Source organism: Chiloscyllium punctatum, chromosome 37 (assembly GCF_047496795.1).
Source record: "Chiloscyllium punctatum isolate Juve2018m chromosome 37, sChiPun1.3, whole genome shotgun sequence".
In the NCBI taxonomy this organism is placed as follows: domain Eukaryota; kingdom Metazoa; phylum Chordata; class Chondrichthyes; order Orectolobiformes; family Hemiscylliidae; genus Chiloscyllium; species Chiloscyllium punctatum.
This window is the reverse complement of record NC_092775.1, coordinates 37,766,849-37,781,414: the sequence shown is the minus strand read 5'-3', so window position 1 is coordinate 37,781,414 and position 14,566 is coordinate 37,766,849. Positions and strand designations below refer to the sequence as shown.

The 14,566-nt window shown below is 38.1% G+C and overlaps 1 protein-coding gene across 3 annotated transcripts in view; it reads left to right on the top strand.

Moving 5' to 3' along the window:
- The window catches only part of hnf4a (hepatocyte nuclear factor 4, alpha), a 178,685-nt gene that overhangs the window by 103,767 nt on the left and 60,352 nt on the right, over window positions 1-14,566 (top strand). Inside the window, exon 1 of one of the 3 annotated variants that reach the window (XM_072556601.1) lies at window positions 6,777-6,997. The exons of 1 other annotated variant lie outside the window; for it this stretch is intronic. In XM_072556601.1, coding sequence (XP_072412702.1) covers window positions 6,883-6,997 — 115 coding nt within the window. In that variant the 5' untranslated portion in view covers window positions 6,777-6,882. Of the gene's footprint in view, window positions 1-6,776; window positions 6,998-14,566 lie in introns of those variants that run through there. One more of the 3 variants, XM_072556603.1, reaches the window with a different exon arrangement.

The following is a 14,566-nucleotide window of genomic DNA, read 5'->3' as shown; positions in this document are numbered from 1 at the left end:
TTGACCACATCCACTTCACTTACCAACCATTAATTAAGACTGACTCATCCCCAACATTCGCCTCACCCTTTTACAATTAGCTTTCATGATAGCATCACACTAACATATCAGTTTTCATCTACAGCTTTTTAACTGTGGAACACATCATCCTAACACATTGCACCACCCGAGATGACACACTTCTTGCAGGAACAGATGCCCATAATTGGAAATAGCAGACATTCGAGGAACTGGCATGGCTGAGAGATCATCCCACGGTTTGCAAACCTATTTCAATAGCTTACAAGATCCCTGGGGAATTCATCTTTTGAAGATGCTCAGTGCCAGGTGGTGGGACTTATAATTTGAAAATGGTTTTAGGGGGATGGCAGCTGGACATTCAGTTCCTTTGAACTGCTGACAACACGCAGTGGGTAGGATCCTCAACCCAGTGGTGGTAACAAAAGTGAGGCACTTAAAAATGACGGGCATTCCCATAAGGAGGCAATACAGGACTCTTTCAGGCTCTCGTGTCAATGGGTAAGACCTTTGTCACCTGAATTAAATTCTACAAAGTGTGTCATTGGGCACCAGAGGGTGAGGACATGCACACAGTCTACTACAGGTCATTTTAGTTGCGGTCATCAATATACACAGAGATAGTTGATGCATTGATAAATCTGTCAGAAAGTCAGCTGTCACACTCAGGAAGAGTATTATGATCAAATGATGAAGGATGATTTGGCTCATCTCTTTATAACCTTTCTCAATCACAGCAAATATTTTTATTTCTGCTTAGCTGCAGCTATTACACTTCAATTAAAAAACATAGTTAACACAGTCAAAGTGAAGGAGCCAATAACAAACCTCTCTTGAGTGAATGAACATGGAATTTTATTACCTACTAACATATAAACACATTCACAGGTAAGAAGTTTAAAACAGAGTGTGTGTCTGGTACAGACAGGAAAATAAAGGCGACACAGATTAAATGTCTTTGGGGTCCTTTAGGTGTTAGATTTTTAATCTAAATACATGGTTGATTAATTGCTGATTTATACAGTATGGAAATAAACACTTTGGTTCTACTCATCCATGCCAACCAAATATCCTAAGTTCATCTAACCTAATCTGCCAGCATTTGGCCCATATCCTTCTAAACCCTTATTCATGTACCTATCCAGCTGCCTATTAAATGTTGTAATTGGACCAGCCTCCACCACTTCCTATGGAAGCTCATTCCATACACACATTGTGTGAATAAGTTACCCCTTATTTTCCTTTTAAACCTTTCCCCTCTCACCTAAAACCTATGCTCTCTAGTTTTAGATTCCCCCACCCAGGGAAAAGACCTTGGCTATTCACTCTATCCATGCCCCTCAAGATTTTATAAATCTCTAGAAGGTCACTCCTCAGCCTCTGTAGCTCCAACCTATTCAGCTTCTCTCTATTGCTCAAACCCTCCAACCCTGGTAATATCCTTGTAAATCTTTTCTAAACCTTTGCAAGTTTCACAACATCCTTCCTATAGCAGGGAGATCAGAATTGCATTCAGTATTCCAAAAATGGCCTAACCAATGTCCTTTACAGCCGCAATGTGACCTCCCAACTCCTACACTCGATGCTCTGACCAATAAAGGAAAGTATCCCAAACGACTTCTGCCCTACTCTATCTACATGTGATTCCATTTTCAAGAAAAATAAACCTGCACTCTAAGGTCTCTTTGTTCAGCATCACTTCCCAGGACTTTACCATTAAGTGTATAAGTCCTGCCCTGATTTGCCTGTTCAAAATGCAGCATCTCACATTTATCTAAACTGAACTCCATCTGAAACTCCTCGGCATATTGGCCCATCTTCTCACGATCCCACTGCACTCTGAGGTGACCTTCTTCGCTGTCCACTACACTTCCAATTTTAGGGTCATCTGCAAACTTATTAACCATACCTCCTACGTTCACATCCAAATTATTTTCATAAATGATGAAAAACAATGGACCCAGCACCAATCCTTGTGGCACACCACTAGTCGCAGGCCTCCAGTCTCAAAAGCAACCCTCCACCATCACCCTGTCTTCTTCTTCAAGCCAGTTCTATATCCAAATGGCTGGGTCTCTCTGTAATCCATGTGATCTAATTTTGCGAACGAGTCGACCATGAGGAACTATGTCAAATGCCATAGTAGTCTATTTCGATCATGTCCACTACTCTGCCCTCATCAATTCTCTTTGTTACTTCTTCAAAAAACACAATCAAGTTAGTGAGAAATGATTTCAAATGCACAAAGCCACGTTGACCATCCCACATCAGTCCTTGTCTTTCTAAATATATGTAAATCCTATCCCTCAGGATTCTCCTTGCCCACCGCTGATGTCAGGCTCACTGGTCTATAGTTCCCTGGACTTTCCTTACAACCTTTCTTGAATAGTGGCACAATGTTAGCCAACCTCCAATCTTCCGACACCTCACCCATGACTACGCTGACACAAATATCTCAGCAAGGGGCCCAGCAATCACTTCCATAGCTTCCCACAGAGTTCTATGGTACGCATGATCAGGTCCCAGGGATTTGTCCACCTTTATGTGTTTTAAGCCATCTAGCACTTCTGAACATTGTTCAAGATGTCACTATTTATTTCCCCAAATATCTCCCATTGCTTTCTCCATAGTAAACAGTGATGCAAAATACTCATTTAGTATCTCCCCATCTCCTGTGGTTCCACACATAGACTGCGTTGCTGATCTTTATGGGGTCCTATTCTCTCCCTAGTTACTCTTTTGTCCTTAATGTATTTGCAGAATCTCTTTGGATTCTCCTCAACCCTATTTGCCAAAGCTATCTCATGTCCCCTTTTTGCCCTCCTGATTTCCCTCTTAAGCATACTTCTACTGCCTTTTTATATTCTTTTAGGAATTCACTTGATCCCTGCTGTATATATGCTTCCTTTTCTTCCTTGACCAAAACTTCAATTTCTCCAGTCATCCAGCATTCCCTATACCTACCAGCCTTGTCTACACCATTCCTGATGAAGGGCTTTTGCCCGAAAAGTCGATTTTCCTGCTCCTTGGATGCTGCCTGACCTGCTGTGCTTTTCCAGCACCACTCTAAACTAGGCCCTAACAGAAATATACTGTCTCTGGACTCTCGCTATCTCAATTCTGAAGGCTTCCCATTTTTCAGCTGTCCCTTTACCTGCCCCCAATCAGCTTTTGAAAGCTCTTGCCCAATACCATCAAAGTTGGCCTTTCCCCAGCTTAGAACTTTGACTTTTAATTCCGGTCTATCCTTTTCAATCACTATTTTAAAACTAATGGAATTGTGGTCACTGGCCCCAAAGTGCTCCCCCACTGACACTTTAGTCACCTGCCCTGCCCTATTTTCCAACAGTAGGTCAAGCTTTGTACCTTCTCCAGTCGGTACGTGCACATAATGAATCAGAAAATTTTCTTGTACACACTTAACAAAATCCTCTCCATCTAAACCCTTAACACAATGGCAGTTCCATTCTATGTTTGGAAAGTTAAAATCCCCTACCATTACCACCCTATTATTCTCACAAACAACTTGATTTCTCCTGACAAATCTGCTTCTCAATTTCCCACTAACTATTGGGGGGGTCTATAATACAACCCCAATAAGGTGACCATCCCTTTTCTATTTCTCAGTTCCACCCAAATAACTTCCCTGGATGTATTACCCGGAATATCCTCCCTAATGCTATCTCTTATCAAAAACACCAACCACCCCCCCTCCTCTCTTGCTTAACTTTCTATCCTTCCTGTAGCATTTGTATCCTGGAACATTAAGCTGCCAGTCCTGTCCATTCCTGAGCCATGTTTCTATGATATCCCAGTCCCATGTTCCTAACCATGCCCTGAGTTCATCTACCTTACCTGTTAGGCCTCTTGCATTGTAATAAATACTGTTTAATTTATCAGTCCTATCTCTTTCTCTGCTCTGTTCCTACCTGCCCTGACTGTTTGTTGTGCTCCTTTTCCCAACTGTACCAGTCTCAGACTGAACTCTTTCCTCATTATCTCCCTGTTCAGCACCCTCCCCCAATCCCCCCCTTACTAGTTTAAATCCTCCCAAGCAATTCTAGCAAATCTCCCTGCCAGTATATTAGGTCCTTTCCAATTCAGGTGCAATCTGTCCTTCTAGCACAGGTCACTTCTACCCCAGAAGAGCTTCCAATGATCCAAAAATGTGAATCCTTCTCCCACACACCAGCTCCTCAGCCACGCATTCATTTGGTCTATTCTCCTATTCCTACTCTCACTAGCTTGTAGCACCTGGAGTAATCCAGATATTACTACCCTCGAGGACCTACTTTTAAATTCCTGCCTAACTTTTTATTTTCTCTCCTCAAAATCTCATCCTTTTCCCTTCCTTTGTCATTAGTTCGAATGTGTACAACGCCCTCCTGCCGGTCCCACTCCCCTTTGAGAATATTCCACCCCGTCTCCGAGATGTCCTTGATCTCTTAGCACCAGAGCAGCAACACACCATCCTGATTTTTTGCTGCTAGCCACAGTGTGTCTGTGCCTCCAACTAGAAAGTCCCCTCACACAATTGATCGCTTCAAACCTAATGTACCTCTCATTACTTTAGAGCCATTCTTGGCACCAGAAACCTGGCTCTCTGTGCTACATCCACTGAGAGTCTCTCACTCCCATACATTTTCCATACCAGTATACTTGTCTGAGATGGGGATAGCCACAAGAGACTCCTTCTCTACCCACCTACGTTTCCTAACTTTCCTGGAGGTAGCCCATCTACCTGAGTGTATCTGCAGTTTTCCACCTTCCCCCAACTGCCATCCATCACACCCCCTGACTCCTATAAATTCCTCATTGCCTCTAATTGCGGTTCCAACCAATCCAAGCGATACAACAGGATTCACAACCAAATACATTACCAAACATGGAAACTCTCCCTAATCTCCCACAGCCGACAGGAAGAACACATCACTCCATTCAAGGCCATCTTCGCACCTTAACAATCTGCAGATCCAGAAAATATGCTGCATGAGATATCACATGCAGAACTGTACACAACTCTCCAAATGTGGAATAACCAGAGCCTCCTATAACTATAGCAAAAATTCCTCCCCTTTCTGTTCAAGCTTTATAATTCGAATGGCTAGCTTTCTGGTTTCATTTGTGTCTGACTATTACATTTTAGTGATATCTGGTAGGCCACTAAATCACTCTAGACTTTCACTTTTCCTAATTTTTAATATTTAAAAAATATTCTGATCTAACCTACTTTGATTCAAAATGGATTACATTACATTTAACTGCATTGAAATTCATCTGCCACAATTTTGCTCTCATTATTTACGTTTAATTGATTAAATTTCACCTTTGTGGACTGGTTTGTAAACTCACAGACTAGGACAATGAAAATGAGAAGGAGACATGTTTTGACGTCAGCTAACAATACATTGTCCTAGGCAAAAAATTTCCTTCTGATGTTCGTCACAAATACTTGGAGTTGTTTGCAGATTTATACTTTAAATAATAAAATGAACAATACGTAATAAAATAAAAATCCAAAGTGGATTTACGAACATTGACACATCAGGGTGAAGATAAAATCCTTAAAATGGAGATAATTTGACTGAACGATAAAAAAAAATTCTGCTTGGCAGTGATTGCACCATTAAAGTTGCAATCACAAAGCACTTCTGACAAATACATTCATAGTTGGAGGAACCTGCACTAGTTTTTAGTATGTGTGATTTCTTCAACTTGTCTAAACAGCATGTTTTAACAGTAGAACCAAAATAATTCCGACAACATCATCTTTCTTCAGTTGTTCCACTACTGCATTCAGGTAGAGCAGAAGGATTTTTTTTTCATTTTGGTTTGCAACAGGGTAGAAATACCTCAGCACCAAGTTAGACAGAAACAATTTATCACTAAGAAATTATGTCACATGGAAGTTGAAGACAACCACTGTAAGTCGGAAAAGGAAATCAAATGAATGTGCAGTGGGTGGGATTGTTTGGATAGTTAACAAAAGCAAACAGCCACTGGAAGGCCAATTAAAATTTAGTCATTAATGATTACTGCAGAAGAGAGAAACTGTGCTGTTAAAGACATTGTTCCATGGCACATATTTCACTTACATAACCGCCACAACTCCTAATTTACAGTTGGAAAGATATTCTATGAAATATCTGCATTGTGGAGACATTTTTTTAAGTTGCTTCACCAAAAACCATCTCAAGAGAATTCTGTAAACTCATTACATTGCAAGTTTATGGGAAATTTGTGTTCCAAGAAAGCAATAATAAACAGCTACATTGTTAGTTTTATTTCACATGCTCCATTTTGGCACAGCAACATAGGTTCTCTGAACTATGAGTAGTTTAAAATCATTGTTGTGTGTTAATAATAATGCACAAACTGTGTTTCAATGATTGTCAGCCAGAGTAGAGCATTCCACCCAGATATAGTACTTCAGAGTTTTGTTATAGGCTTGAAAGTAAATCTTTTTTTCTTGGTTTAACAATTCTACATGAAAGTAAGGATTGGCTGTGGAGAGCAAACAGTGATATAATAACATGTACTCAGCCCAATCATCTTTTGCTAACAATTATTAAGCAAACAGTAGCTGAGATCAGCAAACTGCATGTCATTAAATAATAAGCTGCCTCGGAAATCAGTGCTTTCTTTTTTTAAAAAAATGTATTGATAGGAGACGAGATTAAATATTAACGTGAAAACCCCTCCACCCCTCATCAGCATATAGCTCCACTAGCTAGCACTTCATTTCAGTAAGATGCTTGTTAAACATCATAGCTGATAGAGATACTCAATGTAAGTCTGGTAGAGTGGTCGTCAACCTTCTGCGAAGTTCAGTGAAAAGGGGGATTGGTGGAGTTTTTGGTAACAATGCGCTTGTCGAAAGCTCTGATAGAAATGGACTTGCCAGATTACACTGCTGCCTTAGACCCTGCTTATACAACTCTGGAGTTTGAGAATATGCAAGTGTTAGCCATGGGTAATGGTGAGTTCCAAAGATTTTACTGTCAGACTACAGGGTTTAAAACGGAAATGTGTGTGATTCTCCAAACAAGAGTTTCATTTCACTTCTGCATAAATAGCAAATGCTGAAAACAAATATAAAATCTTTAGAATGTTTGTAACAGAAGCTGTACTTATTTTGGTGTGCCACACAGTCTAGATGATTTTTAAGGAATACACATGTAAAAGGCTGTTTGATATTTTCACAAATATAACAAGGACTGTTTGGAAGTAAATTTGTTTTTGTGTTTTTAAAGCTGAGGAAGTCAAGACAGTCAAAATGCATTATTTGTACATTCAGATGTGTTAAAAAATCACGTACAATGTATTTGTCTACTCGTACATTTTAATTAACAATCAATAGTGAGAGTTTTGCAACAAAACCATCATATAATAATTTTTAATTTCTAACATTAATTCTGAGAACTAACTTTTAGAATAGGATAAAAGATTTATTTGAAAGTCATGTTACTTTTTCAAGTATTCTGTAAAAATGGGGTTGCTCCTTATAAAGTTGCTTTCATTCACACTCATTATATTTCAAAATTACCCTTTTGCTTTCTGGTTAATTTATTATTGCCTCAGAATATGAGTAACTGGAATAGGTGGTGTTCTGCATTTTGTCAAATGCAGTAAAGATTATTTACAAGAGACACACTGGTTCATTCTGGTTTTGAAATGACAATCCAGCCTCCATTTTAACTACTACCTCATTTAAGAGAGAAAAATCAAACCTCAGTGAGGATAATTTTTACAAGTCATTTGGAATAATCTATGCTATAATGGATCTATAGTGGACCCTACTGACTTTAAATAGTTATTGTAATTACCCTACTGACTTAAAAGCTCCATTGCAAGATGTTTAGAGGGATTTTTCAGTAAACAGAGAAGCCAATTTATGCACAAATGTTTATGGGATCATCTCAGTTGAAAACTGTCCCTGTGTAATCAATTACCAAGATTAGAACACAATCCATTAGAAACTATCAATACTGCATAAATCATCAAGTAATGTTTACTGATAAAAGCAATCAATGTGGACTGAATTTCATGATATTTTTGCTGATATTGTTTTCTTAAATCATTTCTTAAAAACTATGAAATTCTAATTCCTCTCATTGTTTTAAGATACAGCAGTAATTAACAAGATTGACATTTATGATTGATCAATAACCTGCCCAAATCACTTTGACAATAACAATAAATTACTATTTAAAAATAAACCGAACCCAGGTCCTAAATCTAGGATGAATGCCACATTTTAAGGTTAAAATAACTTTTGCTGTTATTTTTATTATTTGGGCGCTTCTATATTTTTGGTGGAAGATTTTAAAAAATATTTTTGGATGCAGTCAAATATGCCTTTAAATTCTCACAGATCATTTGATGCCTTTACTTGATTTAAATCTCTTCACCAGGTAGCTCAGTCTAGCTGAAAGCTGTAGGCAAGGTAATGCTACAGACTGCAGCATTTCTATGGCATGATAGAATGGCTTAAAAGATGTATAAACATTCTTTAAAAAAATACATTTTCACCTGCTAACAATATTCAAAAATCTCAATTTATTTAAAGGAATCAATTGAGAAAAGGTTTGAATCCTAAGCCTATTCTATTGAATAAAACTAATTAGGGAAATTTGTATAAATTATAATTTTATCCAGGAAAATTTTCAAATGATTCCAGTTACCGGATTTAGCAAGCTAGCCCTTTAAGAAAAATATCCCATGTCACATGCCTAAATCTATTCTGTCATTTATCCATTCTACAGTAGTTTTTTGCCAATAATGACAGTTAACATATCAAAAGGCTGCCCTCCTTCTCATCTTCCCCTTTGTCTCCATAGCTTGACAATAAGACCTTTCCAAATAGAAGTTGACGTATATTGCACTCATGTTTTGTGCATGAAACAATTGTATAACATAATAAATTTAGCAGTGAATCAAATGTATCCTATCTGATGTTGGGTCCATTGCTGAATATGTCAGGCCCATTTTAGTGCATACCAGGCAGCTACCTAAAACAGGCAGTGGGTTCTATTAAATATGTTAATCGGTAATTTGTTGACCATTAAAGGATCCCTGTTTAACACATATTACCCAAACCCCTGCCACTTCCAGATTCAGAGATATTTAGATTGTTTGATGCATGCCAATGATGATTAAAGTAAAACTGATTGTTTCTGTCTCTGTAAGGCGGGAGGAATCTCATACAAATACTTTTCGATGGCTAGCTTGAAAATCTCAAAAATAAAGCAGCAAGTTTTTTTAGATGTAGGCAAGTTTCTGTTGCAATCATCCAGTCTTGATTACAGTAAAAATTACAAACTTTTTAAACTTTAAATAACACATTGGACATATGTATTTTAAAAAAGTGTGCACTGCTCATGATGGGATTTGTATATCCCTTAACTTGCTTGGTGTTATAATTTGCATTTCTATAATGGAGTAATGTGTTCCCATTTCACTATGAATGGAAGTTTTACTAGCTGAAGAATGTTCAGATTCCACCTCAATGTTTACTCCATGAAAATGGTCGTGGTGTTTTTGTGGCAAAAAAGAGAAAATTTAAGCATATAACTTTATATGCAATAATGTGGACCATTCAACTGTTACAAATATCAGAGTAACATTTTGCTACAAATTTCAATAATGGTGTTATTGTGTTTCAATATTTCTTGTCCATGTATTCACCTAAAGGATTTAGTTATGACTCTTGAACTTCGAAGTAGAATCATAAAGATTTGAAAAGAAAGGCAATAGGTTGCAAAAAATAGGGGAACATGCTGATCGATGTAAGTGAATCTGACCATAACTGTCACATTGCATATTCCGCCCACCTACAAGTAAGGCAGTTGAAAAGATTTTTATCATGCCCCACCTTAAGTATTAGCTGAGTGGCTGGGATACACGTTTACTGTACCCACCCAATCCAACAAACAGTTGGATTTCACCAGCACATTGGAGATGAGCTGGGGAGCAGGTAGAAGGCATAAAATGGTTAGATATTGCAGGATTGCCTGCCCATTTTCTTCTCATCATTACGCCAATTTGCCAGCTCCCTCCAATGGCATCAAATGCAGCATTGTGGAGTTTGTAATGTATTTGAATAGATAACAAAATGACCCCAACACAACACCACCTTAAAGCCATTTTTTAACATTTCTGTGGAATTTGAGAATAAATGAATTGTGTTCACAAACGACCATGCTTTTTCTCTTGATACTTGTTCCAAAATGACCTTTCAAAATGTGCCCTGTTGCTTTTGAGAACCACAGTTTTATTTTTCATTTCAATTTCTGTTCAGACCTGTACCTTTGCATTCCGAGCTGAACTAATGACTCAGCAGCTTGAGAGCTTTCTGATCATGGGAAACATAAATGTTATACTATACTGTAACTTTCAATTTAAAATGTCTGTTGTTAAAGAGTAAATATTGCAAGTACTGAAAAAAGATTAGTTACATGTTGTTTTTCATTTATACAATATTCAAGGTAATATAAGAGTAATAGGCATGTGTAGAGAAAAACTCTGACATTGCCCATTTTGAATAATTTTATTCTCTTCCTAATAATTCTGAAATTTTGCACAAAGATCCCCATAATTTGATAAAATTGCCTGTCAGAGAAACCATAAAGGTTACTTGTTTCAGAAATGGAAATGGTCTGTTGGTGATGTTGGTGATAAACAAGGGATAATACACATTACTGAAGCAAAGAATAATGCAGTATTCCATGCCCTAACAATATTTCAGGCATACTGGAACACTAATTTTGCTAATGAGCCAAAATGTTGAAACTGCCCTCTTCCTAAGTTGCTTCGTTTTGAAAAGGAAGGAAAGTGTAGTACAAGTATTTTGAGTGGAGAAATTGCTCTTGTTGAATCTCCCTTTATTACACATTTGTGTGATATGCAGGTGAGCAGTTTTGTCAATGTGACAATACTCTGGCTTCTGACCCTTTCTCTACAATTTTAAGTTTAATGCCACTTGGAAGGCAGTTAAATCTGATTTTTAATTTCTGCATCTAAAACCCATTAAAGGCAATGGTTAACAGGATGCAGTTATGCATATTATCCATGCTAATAAATTAACCTACACAACGTAGATTTACTTTGATGCAAGAATGTCTTTCACTTGTATGTTATCTAGGCCTATTGTCAGTATTAAAAACCACAAAAAAAAATTAAGGTTGGATTCTTGTCAGATAATATGTTTCTCAATGGTTTAATGCAGGATTTAATGCATGATAAAAATGATCAGGCTGTAGATATTATGAAGATTTTCTCTAAGCATTTAAAACACAAAAGGTTTGTCAAGAATCTCTCACGATATCAATTGTGATTTATTTCAGTTAGCCTTAAATATTGTATTTTGAAATAGATTAAAAGTAGCTTTCAAAATGTTGCACACAATTGGATTATAATTATTTGGATTCCAAGTATGTTAGATTTGATTATTAATATATTTATGAGAATTATTTTTGCTAATTTTCAAGTTATTCTGCACTGTTCGCTAGATAATTTTTCATCAAGTCTGATGAGAACATGGTAAAAATGTGACTGGAGATATTCTTTGCTATATTATCACCTCCTTGTCTTTCCTCCCACTACCCAGAACCTAGTCCTGTCAATAAAGATTATGCACAATTATATGTGGAAAGGTATTTGCCAATAATATGTAAACTGCGGCATTATACCCCTTAACATGCCTCTGAAATTGAACTCTCTGGGTACAATGTTCCTCTCCCTGGAGATGGTAAGGGAGGAAATTGCTTTTTGCTAGCGGGCAAGGGGACTTTTGTAGCCAAGTACTAGCACTCTTGAGGCAGAACATCTTGACAGAGTCTCAGGGACACACTTTGGTATATTACTGACCCCAAGAATTATAGCTGGCTGTTAATTGGATAAAATACCACAATTTCTTCACCAGAGACGGGCCTGAATCAAGTAGGAACATGGGAGGAATGCTTAAGTCAGCATTTTTAACTTTAAGCCAAGCAGACCAACTATAGTTATTGGCACATGTCCGCCATTGATCAGTGGAATCTTTTTCTCATTAAAGTCAGAGGGACGTGGATTCAACTCCACTCCCAAGACTTGAGCAGATAATCTAGCCTGGTATTGCCCTAGTCTGAAGCCTCAGAGTGGCTGCTCTCAGGTGTTGTGTTTAACCCTGGCACTGTCTGCCCTCTCAGCTTGGAATCAAAGTGTCTGTGGCACTGAAGATCAGAGGGGGAGTTCACGTGTCATCCCAGCCAATGTTCTTCACTCAACCAACCAAAGCAAATCAAATCACCTGGTAATTATCTCATGTATGGCTTACAGTCTGCAAGATGGTTGTCACAGTTGGAATATCACAGCTGTTACACCCAGAAGCCAAGTTGTTACAGTTCAAGATGGGATTACAAATTGTTAAGCTCCCCAGTAAGAGGGATGAACTGGCTCCCTTTCTTTATTCACCCTAAAATCTTGGTTACAGCAGGGATAATTTTAAAAGGATTCTTTCCCTTGTGGCTGATTTTCTTTGACATCCAAGTGAACAAATATTTTAAAAGGAGTCACTTTAACCAGGTTTCTTTAATTAACAAAGAGCCAGTTTATTAATTACTAAACATGAGAAGATCTCAGAATGCAACACATATACATTCAAAATAGATACAAGGTGAGTCCAAAAAAGTAAAAACAAACACAAACGCAAACAGATTGGTCTTGAAATGTTCACAAGCAGCAGATTCTTGGAAGGGAAAAATCATAAATGTGTCCATAGTTTAGTACATGAACCATAAGGAATGGTTTGCTGCTAGGCAGGAAGTCATCAGCTTCTCATTATCTTTACAGTCACAAGAGATCACAGTCCATTTGATTGTACACCTCTTGCCCCCTTGACAAATGTTTCGAAGTTCCCTTTGCATCCACAGGTTTCATTTCCATAGGTGACATTCAGAGGATGTCTCTCTCTCTCTCTCTCTCTCTCTCTCCCTGTCCAGACAGCCACTTAACTTGCATAGAACAACCGTTTTTGACTATATGAGTCATCTTTTAAAAGCCCATTTTGGAATTATAATTTTAAAATGCCCACTATACTTTGGGGCTCCTGACACATGGTCAGGAAAACATCATAGAATTTCATTGGCAGCAAAACACTGGAGGGTGATCAACTTTTTTCAGTGATTTACTACTTATCAGAAAATGATTTGATTTGATTAAGTGAATATATCCCCTCACGTCTTGAGATCATTACAGTCTCAGTTCACACATGGACAAAAAAGCTAAACTCGAGAAGTGGAGGGACTGCCCTTCACTACTCACAAAAGCAGTGTCAATAGGAATCAAGGGGAAAACTCTTAGCTGTTTAGTCATACCTGGTTGTCATTGTTGGAGGTCAATTATCTCACTTCTAGGACACCGCTGTAGGACATGATAGGTGAGCCCTAAGCTATTCAAATACATTGCCATGAAGCAGGAAGGCAAAGGTTCATGGCTCTGAGTTTTCATAAGGTTCATTCTTTGAATTAGTCAGGTTGAATTCAGTGAACTTAGTAAACTCACTTCAGGTCCAGTCAGTCAAACTGGACTGCACTTACAACTCAGAACATCTAACTTGGAAAAATAAAGATCTAAAACTTAAAGTTATTATTAACAATTCTGGTAAATAGATTTGCAAGATATTTTTTCTGCCATTTTAGTAGTTTTTTTGTAATTTAAAATAATGGAGTTAAAATAGAATAGGATTGAATTTTCCTTGTAGTGTGGACAATAATGAAAAGGTCAAGAAATTATTGTCAGGAAGTGAAAGCAAAGCAGAACCTCTATGTTGAGAAAAGATTTGAGTAGTTCCCCTTATGCTTTAAATAGGAACTTGCAATTCATACAATTGAGCAGAAACTACCTTATTTATGTCCACTTGTATACCATTGTTAGCACAACTAGCCTTACTTCTAGACCACTTCCAATTCCCTTCTCCTTTGCTGAGAAACTTGGTAGCACAAATTCCTGACACAAAGTCAGCAATTACTTGGCAGCAGCAACCACTTTCATGGTCCTGTCATCCTCACTGTACAGGCAAGGAGGTGGACATTTTGCTAGGGCTAGGCCAACATCAAACCTACAGCATGTACTAGCAGCTTACACAGCAAACACAGTGCATGTGCGTCAAGCAAATATTCATATCTGCTTTCTGAGTTGAAGTGGGACCACAGTCAGTCAGGAGGTACCTTCACACCCAGTCAAGGAACTCATCCAATTCCAGGCTGGGCTGACCATGATCAGTCTAGCGCTTGGTCTTCCCCAAGTCCAGTAATCTGTGACCTTGTAGTCCAGGTATTGTGCCACAGTCATCCTAGGAATTAGGTCATAATGGTGAGGGAGCTTATTAGGACATAGACCATGGAGGCCTGTGAAAGCAGGACGCTCATCTGGGGTTGAGATAAATGGACTGTATCACAAAGGGAACAAAACAGTGAAAGGGGCAATTTGAGATAAATTAGTGGGAGTACAACAGGGAACTGGGAATTTTTATTTTTATCCAAGCTTATTGATTGCAGCCAGTGTGATC